The sequence below is a fragment of the Chaetomium globosum genome, genomic scaffold, assembly GCF_000143365.1.
Source record: "Chaetomium globosum CBS 148.51 scaffold_5 genomic scaffold, whole genome shotgun sequence".
Taxonomy (NCBI): Eukaryota; Fungi; Ascomycota; class Sordariomycetes; order Sordariales; family Chaetomiaceae; genus Chaetomium; species Chaetomium globosum.
Window position 1 is genome coordinate 3521094 of NT_165980.1, and position 11937 is coordinate 3533030.

At 53.9% G+C, this 11937-nt stretch overlaps 3 protein-coding genes across 3 annotated transcripts; 2 read left to right on the plus strand and 1 right to left on the minus strand.

The window, feature by feature from the left end:
• Positions 1–2931: 2931 nt before the first annotated feature.
• CHGG_07992 (uncharacterized protein) lies at positions 2932–5759 on the plus strand (the record flags this gene model as incomplete). The annotated part of the gene is made up of 6 exons (XM_001225647.1): positions 2932–3232; positions 3296–3552; positions 3643–4464; positions 4519–4821; positions 4874–5188; positions 5244–5759. The coding sequence occupies 6 exons, from the start codon at positions 2932–2934 to the stop codon at positions 5757–5759; spliced, it is 2514 nt and encodes an 837-aa protein (XP_001225648.1).
• A 2364-nt stretch (positions 5760–8123) lies between these two features.
• On the minus strand, positions 8124–8691 carry CHGG_07993 (uncharacterized protein; the record flags this gene model as incomplete). Its single annotated transcript, XM_001225648.1, has 3 exons — positions 8124–8181; positions 8249–8466; positions 8602–8691. The coding sequence occupies 3 exons, from the start codon at positions 8689–8691 to the stop codon at positions 8124–8126; spliced, it is 366 nt and encodes a 121-aa protein (XP_001225649.1).
• Positions 8692–10031: 1340 nt separating this feature from the next.
• Positions 10032–11132, plus strand: CHGG_07994 (uncharacterized protein; the record flags this gene model as incomplete). The annotated part of the gene is made up of 2 exons (XM_001225649.1): positions 10032–10034; positions 10104–11132. The coding sequence occupies 2 exons, from the start codon at positions 10032–10034 to the stop codon at positions 11130–11132; spliced, it is 1032 nt and encodes a 343-aa protein (XP_001225650.1).
• Between the last annotated feature and the right edge of the window lie 805 nt (positions 11133–11937).

Consider the following 11937-nt stretch of genomic DNA (forward strand, 5'->3'; position numbering starts at 1 on the left):
TTCGGGGGGGCCGAGATACAAAGATATAAGATACCCGGGCAAGCGGATAGGATGCGGCGGGGTGTGGTTTTTGTTTCTGTTTGTTTTATTGTGTGTTGGGTGGTGTGTGTGGGTTGGTTTGTTGGCATGCGTGCTTCTGTGTATTTGGCGTTTGTGGGTTTGGGTTGGTGGTACCTATGTATGTGTGGGCAGTTGGGGGGATATCGAGATATACATGGGCGGGGGTCAACGGGAACTGGGGAAGGGCAAGATGGAAAACAATGGAAAGTGACGGGGGCTGGGGGAAGCAATGAAATGGCGTTTTTTGGGGGTGAGGGTTGGATGGTGAAGCAGTCGGCGTAGTGTGTATGTATGTACCTGTGATTATTATCTTGACGGTAGTTGATGATGACAGGAGCGCGTGTAACAATTCCGGTTTGTTTTGTGCATCATGAACCACCAAGGACACTCGAAAAACGAGGTGAGAATACGTTCCACTGCTGTACATGTATTTTCCCAGTATTCGTATACTCGATGATAACGCATGGAGACGTGCAGACCATATTTAGACGGCACAATAAGCATCACCCATCTTGATAATTTCCATGCGTCCTGCTGCCGTTCGTTGAACAGCTCGCTGTGGTAGACATTTGACCAATGGACTTCCCAAGAATAATTTGTCGTCACATCCTTCGAAGCATTGAGCGTTCTCCCAGAGCATAAGAGGTGGGACATTGCAAGACAATAATTCACGAGTCAAACGATTGGGACAGGAACAGCAAATTGAGTTTTGAGGACATCATATTGTATTAGACTAGTTGTTTGGGTAACCAAAGGATCAATGCCGTCAAGACACCTGAAAGAAAAGGTTAGCCGATGCCACTTCAAATATCATCATCACAAGCAACAGTGACTGTCTGTCCGTCAGACATCCAAGGAAGGATTCGCTCTCATTTGTCCAGAAAAGGCTCTTTTAGGACTCGAGTGGAAACTGCGAATGTAGGGAAAATTTCATCATACGGAATTGGGGAGGACGAAGAAAATGGTGAACTAACTTTGTGGTTGATGTTGCGAGGTTTGCTACAGGTTAGCAAATGTTGGGAAGAAGGCAGACATTTATGCTGGGTGAAAACTGCTCTCGAAGATTCTGCTGTTGCCGGGTCAGCGACCAAGTCCATGGGAAAAAAAACAGCAACAGTGGAGTCTGAGCTCCACCAAGTGGAAAGCATGGGAACGTCATCCGCCGTGTCAGACAAAAATACTGGCAAGTAGCAGGTCCCTCCCGTAGGAGAGAACCCGAGACAAATCTTCGTTCATGGTCGATTCAGTTGGGATATGAAGACATGAATTGAGTTGTCATCATCCAGCGGCGGATGGCGTAGGCGTGAAGGGTTAGAAAAACAAAAAACAAGTAGGTGGCTTACCTTCTTCGAGTTTGCAGCTGCTTTGTCGCTCAGGTGGCCAAAACCAATGCTGAGCCGACCTCTCCCAACCAACCCAACCTCGCTTGCTTCGTTCGGGACCACAAATTAATGCGCTGGGCAAATGTAAACCGGCGATGACGCTCGACAACCCGCGGCCGCGGTTGCGGCGACCCTCAGAAGCAAGTCGGAGTGGGAAGGTTTGGAAGGTGAGAAGTGAAGAGAAAATTCAAAATCGTCGCTGCCACGCGAAGAAGAAATACCCATCGCGGTGATAGCGATAAGGGAAAAAAAATCGAGATTTCAAAGCCACGTGATATATAACTAGCGTGCCGGATTAGCAAGCGGGGTCTTCCAAAACACTCCCGGGCGGGGACAATGGAGCCTCTCGACAGAACCACCAATCGGTGCCCAGCTCCGGGCCCAGGCTCGTAACACTACCAAACTTGGGCATCCCGATTGCAGGAGTGGTATCCAAATCAACAAACTGCCGTATACAGGATGCGCGACCTGCATAGAAATAAAGGTGACCTGTGCTTGGTTCATTTTTTGAATACAAACCATGAGGATCAATCTTTCCCATCATGGGCAGACAGGAAACGAATTCTTCACAGTGCGGCTTTCAAATTCTTCCGGCCCAGCCGTAGAGGTGGCACGGGCCCAAGACGTCAAATCAGCCCACAGTCAAAAGCACCCCCGATCCCCCCCCAAAGAATCGATTCCCCGCCAAGCCTCTCGCAACCTTTCGACGCCTCACTTTAGTCCCCTGATTCCCATTTCTCTACCAATTCGACATAACGGTTATTGTGGTTCGAGGCCGGGACCACAATCTCATTCTTAAATCCTAAAGTTACAATACTTCATTCACCATATTTGCAAAATTTGTCTGTCGCTAAAATTTGTGTTTACCGAAAGGTGACCGAACGGCTTAAAGTTTCGACGTTCTGCCGAAAGAGCCACCCCAATTTTCATCAATCGGGCGACCGCTTTTGCACCCACGAACCCAGTCCGCTCACTCTTGGTCCCCTACCTTAATCTTGCCAATCCCAACCCCCCGTCCCCCAAACTCCACAGTCCACCTCCCACCGCGACACGTCGTTGCCGCAGTTGTCGATCTCGCCCAAACGTCCGCCCAACTTCTCGACGAACTCTGTGGTCGCATAATCATTACGCGCAATTCTTTCTTCTCAATATCACTGCCGCCTGCGCTACCAGGTTTTTTCTCTCTCCCAACTGTCCCACCGGGGACGTCGCATAACCCGCGACCGGGCTATCGTCAGAACCACCCGCGACACCTCCCAACAATCCGCGCCACGGTCGCAATCGCTCTTTCGGTTTCTACTTACGGTCATTCGGCGCTGCTTGGCGGTGACGCGACCGTCTCGCCACTTTGCACATTCCCGGTCCGGCTCCGACGAAGGTAGAGCCCTCAACCGCACATTCGACGATTCGCGTCCAGCTTGGCATGCGATAGAGCAGGAGGACATTGGTTCGATATCCGCTTGGTGGGTAACTAGCAGCTCTAGAGGTGATGGCTAGTATGGGGCCAGGTTTTATGCCGCACCCTGGCGGAATGCAGCAACACCCAGGCGGCCCCCCGGGGCATCCTATGGCTCCCGGTATGGCGCATAACCCAAGCCAGCCTGGCACGAGTGCGGGCGGAATACCGCACCAGCTTGTTGGGCACATGGGGGTCTCCAATTCCGGCCCTCAGATGAGCGCTGCCGCCCTCATGGGAGGCATGCCACCAGGGAACCCAAACGCCCACGCCATGCAACACTTGAGTCAGGCACAAGTCCAGCAGATGTACTACCCTCAAATGGGCAAATGTCGTAGGTACATTGTAATTCTTTGCGTGCACTCGCACCCGAAGGTGTGCTAACCGCAATTCTCAGACGCCGCGAACAACCAGCAGCTTCAACAACAACAGAGGCTCCAGCAGTTGCAACACCAGCAGCAAACAAGAGCGGCGTTGATGGCTCAGCACGCCATGTTTAATGGGGGTCAAATGGGTGTACCCATGAATCAGATGACCCAAGCACAGGCTGCCCACATGGCGGCGATGGGCAGGAGGATGCCGGTAGCTTCCCCCTTCCACTTCCAACAGGCGCAATTAGCTCAACAGCACCAACAGCAGGGCCAACCCATGAACGTAAGGCAGCCTCGGCCGCATTGGATCTCTTGATTTGTAGCAAAATGCGTAGGTTCGGCGAGTGAATGTCATGCTAACAAACATCTCTAGCCCAACATGCTCGCCGCCCAGCAGATCGCAATGCAGCAACAGCAGATACAGATGGGACAACAAGGAGGGAACCCGAACCAGCATCCTATGGCTTCGCAACACCTCAACATACACCAGGCCCAGATGGCCGCGATTCAACACGCCCAGCACTCGCAGGCTCAGCAGTCCCAGCAGGCCCAACAGGCTCAACACCAAGCGGCGCAACAAGCAGCACAGGCTCAACAGGCCCAACAAGCCCAGCAAGCCCAGCAGGCTCAGCAGGCTCAACAGGCCCAGCAGGCTCAGCAAGCTCAGCAGGCCCAGCAGGCACAACATGCTCAACAAGCTCAGCAGGCCCAGCAGCAAGGGCCGGGACAGCAACAACAACCACAACAGCCCCAGCCCCAGCAACCGCAACAGCAGCCTACTCCTGGGCAACCACCGCAACAGCAAGGGCCGGGTTCGCAACCTGGGCAGTCCGGACCTGGACCGAATACACCGGCGCCGCCGACTCCCGGTCCCCAAGGCCATACACCACAACCTAACCCTCAACAGCAACCACCGCAATCCCAACAGCAGCCGCAGCAGCAACAGCCGCCCCAACAACAACAGCAACAGCCGCCTCAGCCGCAGCAGCAGCAAACTCAGGTCGTGCCGCAGACTCCTCAAACTACGCAATCACAGCACCAAGCTCAGTTGATGGCTCAGATGCAGGTGCAAGCACAAGCACAAGCGCAGCAACAACATGCTATACAAGCACAAAGGAGGGATCCCCCCCTGGGCCTAAAGGGCATGTGTTTGCTGAAGCTGATGCAATTCAGCGAGCACCTCAGCGGGTTTACGGTATGTTGGCGCGCCCACTAGCGATGCTCTGTATTTAAACTGACACCTCATCAGGGCGTCAAAGGTCGGGACGACTTGGAGTACTGGAACAACTTCGTCAAGCGTTTCTTCTCACACAAGGGCGCATTTAAGCACTCGATTCTCATCAGAGATGGCGAGGATCAAGTTCAACATAAGCATTATGAGATTGCATATCCCGCGATTGCGCGGTACTTCCACACCCATTTTGATAGCGGGGTCAAGTCGATGCAGTTGGTCATGGACAAGGGGACAACAGACCGGATAATGCCCAACGACTGCCACTTGATATGGAACGATAAAGCGAGCCTGGTCTATTGGTTTGAGGACGGCGCACACGTGAGTTTTACGCCCAAGGCACTAGAGATCATCTGTTGACAATTTGGAACAGCTTGTCGCGACTGGCACTCTCCGTGTTCACTTTGACAGCGATCACAAGTTCGATATCTTCGACTTTGAGACGACAGGCCACGAGGAGTACGTCTCGAGACGACTGGTGATTCAAGCTGCCAGACCGTCGCACAACTGGGTCAAGGAGTGGCGCAATCTCAACGCCCAAGATCCCAAGCAATCTCCCGAGATGAGCAAAAAAAGCAAACCAAAACCAGCCAAGGCACCCCCTGGGCCTCCGCCCGACATCGAGCTTCCTCACTCCGTGGTCAAGAGCGGTATGGGGATCACGGAGGCTGTGTATCAGTTTCTTGAGGTACCATCGGTTCGCATCGCCCCCGCCTTGTCGATACAGCACTGACTCTTAACAGATGGTCGAGATTATGGGCCAGATGGGCCCGCTGTTTGGTTACTATCATGCTCACCCTGGGTTGGCGCCATATGCCGCGCTTGATCAGTACCTCAACCAGGTCAACGCCGGCGGTCAAGCCATGAACGGCCAGCCCATGCCACAAGGCGGGCCGAGAACTCCCGGGTTTGGCCAATTCCAGGTTGGCGCGAGCCCCGCCATGGCCAACCAGATGTTGCCGGGCTCTCCTCATATGGTCGGCAGTCCGGTCCCAGTACCGATGTCGGCACCAATGATGCAGCTCCAGGCGAGTCAACAGGGCACCAATTCCAGTGGACCGAGCGCCAACACGTCGCCGGCACAGAACAGCAATAAAAGGCGGAGACCATCGACGGTGAAGGCTGAGGAGGATGCGCCCGCATCAGCTCCGACGCCCGTGCCTATTGGAACTCCGCAGCTGAACGGAGTCCAGATCAAGGGGAAGCCCCCAACTCCTCGCATGCCGAAACGGCACAAGACCGGAAACAATCCGGTATAACAGATTTTTACCGGTTATCTCATGAGTGGAAGGTTTCTCTCCCAATAATCGATGTTGGACGACTCTCCTGGCATATCACGTCTGCGGTTGCGTTTAGACAGGGCTAGATTCTATAGCCCGGTACCAGAATCGGCACGATCGCGTTGGCTCCTAACCTGGGCGGGATATTCTTGGGGAATCCCTAACCTCCCAAACCTGTGGAGCCGGATCCAAACACGCGTCGTTGCTCTGGGAGTACTATTATTATGGTGTCATCTTGGCGTTAGGATCAGGGGATCTTAATACCGCTGTTGTTATTGTTTTTTTTGCTTTGGACATGATTTGGAATCGGTTGTTTTCTGGGCGGAAGGGCTGGAGTCAAAACCAATCTGATCTTGTTCTCATGAGTTTAAGGTTTCATCTTGCTCGACCATGCTCATAGTCCTTTTCCTTTTCTATGGTTTCTTCCCTCCCTTTTTTGTTTTACCGGTGGTGGTCCAGCTAAGAGCATTTTCTGGAATCAGGCCCTTCATATACCCCCATTTTCATTCTTCATCCCCTATTCTATCCACACCACATATCCCCACCCCATGCGTTATGCACACTATTTATTTCTTTTCACCGCCAGAGGTGTGTTTATTTATGTTTTATCCCTCCCCTCAACTCACAATTAACGAGCAATCTCGCTCCTTAACCGAAGACGGGGCAACGGTCACGCGTCGGGTGCTTATCACAATACAGCATCATCGCCACCTCCGCGGCAAGGGGAGGGGGGAGGAGGATAACCTATGGACGTCTTGTTTGAACCCCTCCGATTCTCGTGTGCGGGCTCGCCACGGTCCATACATACGCTGGAGGGTCCAAGCTCTTCATTTTCTTTTCTATTTTCCTTCTTTTGATATTAGGTGGCGCAGCATCTCAAAATCCATGCAGCAAGGAAGACGAGTCAATGATGGATGGTTTGGCGGTGGTTAATGAACAGCGGTGGAGTGGCAGGGGAGGACGGGGTGGCTTGCAGAAGGGGCATCGTGCCTCGTCTGTTGTCTATCATCAACCAGAAAGAAAAAAGCAGGGGGGCGGAAGGTGGGAGGAGTCTGGCGTGGTGGCATTGCTTTGGTCGTTCCTATGTAAACTAGTTTTTGTTTTATTGCTTGGCCTTTCAGGCGATGCCCGTCTGGTTTATTTGCTAGCATTACAGCCTGCTTATTGCATCAAACGTGGTTCTACAGTTATGCTTGCTTCGCCAGGCAGGTGTGATGGTGCTGGGGGCTTCGAGCAAGTTCACTACCTAGGTATTTACTGACCGTTTTTTGATCCGCCAGATAGAAACTCAGATCATTCATTTGGTTGCCCCTTTTCCGGCCGTGCTGGTATCTCCAAAGCGAAGACTTCGAAAACAAAATAAAACCTTCACCCTAGACTAGATAGGCGGAGTTTCTTGTATAAAGGCCTATATTTATGGGGGAACAGTCAACAACTACCTTGAGAAAATACTCTAAACAAACGCTATTCCTCAAAATCACAGAGTCGGAGCCGGACATCCTTGTGTGACTGTGTGCTCACAATTACCTAGCTTATTACCTGGTTACAACTTGTACAGATGGAGATGTTGTAGTTTCGAGTCACGGGAGGCGGTAGTCATGTGGCTTGAGAACGAGGAGTCATCCACTCTTCTCGGCGTCAGAGTCACCATCCGGGTCGGCAGCATTTCAATAGGTTTAGTTTACCGGATAACTTGACCGAAGCGCACCACATGTTGATTCGTGAGAGGGACACGTCAAGCGGCCTGCCAAAAAAAAGATACGAAGGGCACACTGAACACGCCCCCCTCAGACGGCGAATCACGACACGTGTGATCCTCAAATTCTACTGTTGATTGACTGCCTAACGAGCTATTTCCTCATCCAGTGTCCCGGCGTATCCACCATGCCGTGCCAAGTCGGGGACCGGGCCTGACCCACTCCCGGCCGGAGCTCCCAGCACATGTAGGCCGAAGCGGCCTTTGTGTGAACATGGGGGCCCACGGTCCGGTCCAGCTTGCATTATAGGGTCAACATGAAGACGCAAGGTCGGCAAAGATGATAAAGTGGCTTTGCGGCATGAACCAGGAGAGATCTGACAACCGTGAACCAAGTCGGCAGGGAGTCGTTCTCCCTCACCGCCTGATCACTACCTGGCCGAGCGCGTTGTGATGTGTAGATTGTTATCCCGTCCTCAGGTCCTCATAGCCACGCGGCCGCTGCCGAGAAAATCCGGCAAAAAAGGAAAAGGCAGTGTATGATAGTCCAGTCCCAAAGAATCCCTCATTCTCGAGTCTTCCCAAACCAATAGCCGAAAACGCCGCTAACACATTAAAATGCAAGAATAAAGTCGAGGGTTCCTGACTCAGGCAGTTTCGAAGTTTCCGAAGGTGTTCTCGCCCGAGTATGTGATGTAAAGAAACCTGTAATGGGACACTGTTAGCATCTTGTGCAAAGCGGTGGGCCGTATGACCGGCGGGAACGACTCACCCGTCTTCATCCTTGTGTTCCTCGTAGATGCTGCTCATGAGCGCGGCGGTGGGCGGCAGGACCTCGTCGACGAAGATGAAGATGGCCTTCTCCGGGGAGAGCTTGATCCGCTTCCGGATCACGTACACGAACTGGCCGACGGTGAGGTCGGAAGGTACGAGGTACTTTTTCTTATCGATCGTAGCGATGTCACTCTTCTCGACCTTCTCACAGATGACCTAGATCGCGCGAAGATGTCAGTAATCTGTTGTGTGCTGGTTGTCGCGCGGACGGTCGGGGAGAGCGACGGGCTTCGGCGGGGTTCTCCGTGAACCGTCGAACCGGTGCTTCACCGCCTGTAGAGGATAACTTACAGGAATGCGATCCGCATATTTCTGGCGAATGCGTTCGGCCTCGGCCTTGCGCTTCTCGAAGGGGTGCTCGTCCTTAAACTTGCTACGCATTTTGATGATTTTGTGATTGATAGATCAATAGACTGAGGGATGTTGATGCGAGGGTGCGGTTCTCAGTGATGGCTGAACGGAATGTTAGCGACGTTGTTTCTGCGAGAGACTGGGTGCCGAGTGAATTTATGATGGGCGAGCGTCGGATTGTGGATGTACCTTTGTTGTCGAGCGAGAAGGGCGGAGGCTGTTGGAAGAAGGAGGTCGAGGTTCTGAGTTGCGTCCGCTGGCGCCTTGATAAACGGCGGCTTGGGGGGGGGTGCCGAGTCGCACGGCACAGTTGGTGGAAGGCGGGGCTGACTTGATGACGAATGGGGAGGGAGCAGACCAGCCGCATCAGGATTGGCGTGGCTGGAGCCTTGGATGAATCAGTCGGCCTGTTCACATGGGCTTCGAGAGGCCGGCTGAGGCCAGGTGCTTGCCACTTTGCTTGTTCAGCGAGCTCAGCTGCCTCAATTTGATGGGGCTTCCTTCGGTGATTGACCCCCTGATCAAAGCGAGCTATGGTGTTATTAAATTATGATGCACATAGGTGACTAAATACTAACTACCGGGCGGAAGACTTGGCCAAAATTAGTACTCTCATTAGCACAGGGCGTATTGTCCTTTGGGTCAGACCGGACGGATTAGTCCGCGGCTGTAGCCGCTCGATAGTTAAGTCGGTCGTGTTTCGATCCGCTTCCTCTATGACATCACTAGGTAGTTTTCCTTCTACACATTATATTTTGTGGATGCCGTCAAATGTGATGGAGTAGCTTCGGATAGCTGCTTCGCTTCTCCAATGCCGCTAAGTCCACCCCGCGGCGGTGCGGGTTTAATCGCCGCGCCCAGACCGAACCGGGGCCGGACTGTTTTGGCACAGGCAAAGGTTCCGCTCCTCTGGGTCACTTTCGAGCTTTGGATTTTGGGGGAAACATCTGATTTTGACAGCGGAATCAGCCGAGCGAGGCGCCGGATCTTGCAGGAACAGCGGGTTCGAAGAGAGAACCCCATCGGCGTGCGCCGGTTTCTTGATTACCGTATTCGGCAAGTGGCCTTATGTCTGCGCCCATAATCGTCTGATTGTTTTCCTCGAGTTCGGCATCTTCCCGCTACGTAGTCGCCGTGCATAAGACGCCGCTGCGATGGCTTCCCGGCGTCCAGCTCTCCGTCTTCTTGCGCAATGCAAGTCGCGCAGTCAATCGAGGAGTACACTGGCTGCCAATGCCAATTGGGTCTCTCGGAGAGCTTTGTCAAGTTTCCCTAGCACTAGCACTCCAGATCAAGCCCTCGCACCACACAGGAGGTACCTGGGCTGGATCGCCTTTGGTCTCTTGATCGCGGCGCCGCTCACGTACAAGATGGTATGCTTCGGCGCATGGCGGAATTCCTATCCCATTGCGAACAGTTTGGCTAACACCTCTCCTGCGCAGGCGGTCGACGAACCCCTCCGGATGGACACCCCGACTCTTGCCGAGCGCGACCAGCAGCTCAAGACGGAGCAAGGCGTTTCCGACGTTTCCCCCATGCGCCTCCGTATGGAGAAGTTCGCCAAGGAGCAGCAGAAGGCCATTGTACGGGCTCTGGAAGAGGTGGACGGCACCCGGTTTCGAGTGGACGAGTGGCAACGCAAGGAGGGCGGCGGCGGCATCACCTGTGTCCTCCAGGATGGTAAAATCTTTGAGAAGGCCGGTGTCGGTGTCAGTGTCGTCTATGGCACTCTACCGAAGCCAGCCATTCTCAAGATGCGCGCAAACCACAAGAACATCGCCGACGAGAACAACATCCCCGACAGCCTCGAGTTCTTCGCCGCAGGGCTCAGCTTGATCGTGCACCCGAGGAACCCCATGGCGCCGACGGTACACCTCAACTACAGATACTTTGAGACAGCCAACCCTGACGGGTCGTCGGGCGCGTGGTGGTTCGGCGGCGGCTGCGATCTCACACCGAGCTACCTCTTCGACGAGGACGCAGTACAGTTCCATAAGTCGCTAAAGGATGTGTGCGACAAGCACGACAAGGGCTACTACCCGAAATTCAAGAAGTGGTGCGACGAGTATTTCTACAACAAGCACCGCGGCGAGTCGCGGGGCATCGGGGGTATCTTCTTTGACGATCTCGACGAGACGGTTTCGGACCGAGAGAACCTATTCGCCTTCGTCCAGGACTCGCTCAAGTCATTTTTACCGACTTACATTCCTATCGTGAACAAGCGTAAGGATATGGCGTTTACCGAGCAAGAGAAAGAGTGGCAGCAGATTCGCAGGGGCAAATACGTCGAGTTCAACTTGGTGCACGACCGAGGGACTGCGTTTGGGTTGAATACGCCGGGGGCTCGTGTAGAGAGTATTCTGATGAGCTTGCCCCTCACGGCAAGCTGGAAGTACATGTACGAGCCAGAGCCGAAGAGCAGAGAGGCACGGCTGGTTGAGGTGTTGCAAAACCCTAAGGAATGGGTATAGACTAGGGAGAAGCGAGGCGTTGTGTTGATCGTTTGAAAATGTATTTTAGGCATGATAGAAGTGTATTTAGGCCTTTTTTTCATGTTCACTATGCTGCGTTGCTGTTATGAGTGCTGCCTGAGGACGATTCCTTGTCACTCTTCCATCTTGGTCCCGCATCAACTCAACCTCGAACTATACAACAAAAGTCACATTACAACAATCCCCCCACTCAATCTTCCAACTCAACTCCCACCCGTCACGAAGATAATGGAATCCCTCCCATTACAACCCTCCAACCCCCCAACGGAACCCACAACCACAACCACAACCATAACCCCAACCCGCGCCCTCCTAACCACCCTCCTCAACGCCATCGCCGCCATCCCCCTCACCCCATCCCAAACAACCCAACCACCCCCAACCAGAGCAGCAGCACCACCACCAACAACAGCAACCGCCAGCAGAGCAGAACAAAGAGGGGGGGGCCAACCCGCCCACGAAAACCCCCTCCGCCGCGTCCCCGCCTCTCACCGCCACCTGATCGTCACCCTGCACGTGCTCTTCCCGGGGCTGGTGCTGCCTGCGCTGGACCTGCTGGAGCGCGGGTTTGTGGCGCGCGTGGCGCTGGCTGGGTCTGGGACGGATTCTGGTTTGGGTGGTGGTGTTGTGGGGGCTAGTAGTGGTAGTGGCGGGGGGTTCGTGGGGGATGGTGGGAAGGGGGATGGGAATGGTGAAAAGGGAGATGGTGTGGGAGGAGAGGGGGGTGGTGGTGTTGTTGCGGGGTGTGGAGAGGCGCCGGCGCCGGGGCGGTGGTTTCGGAAAG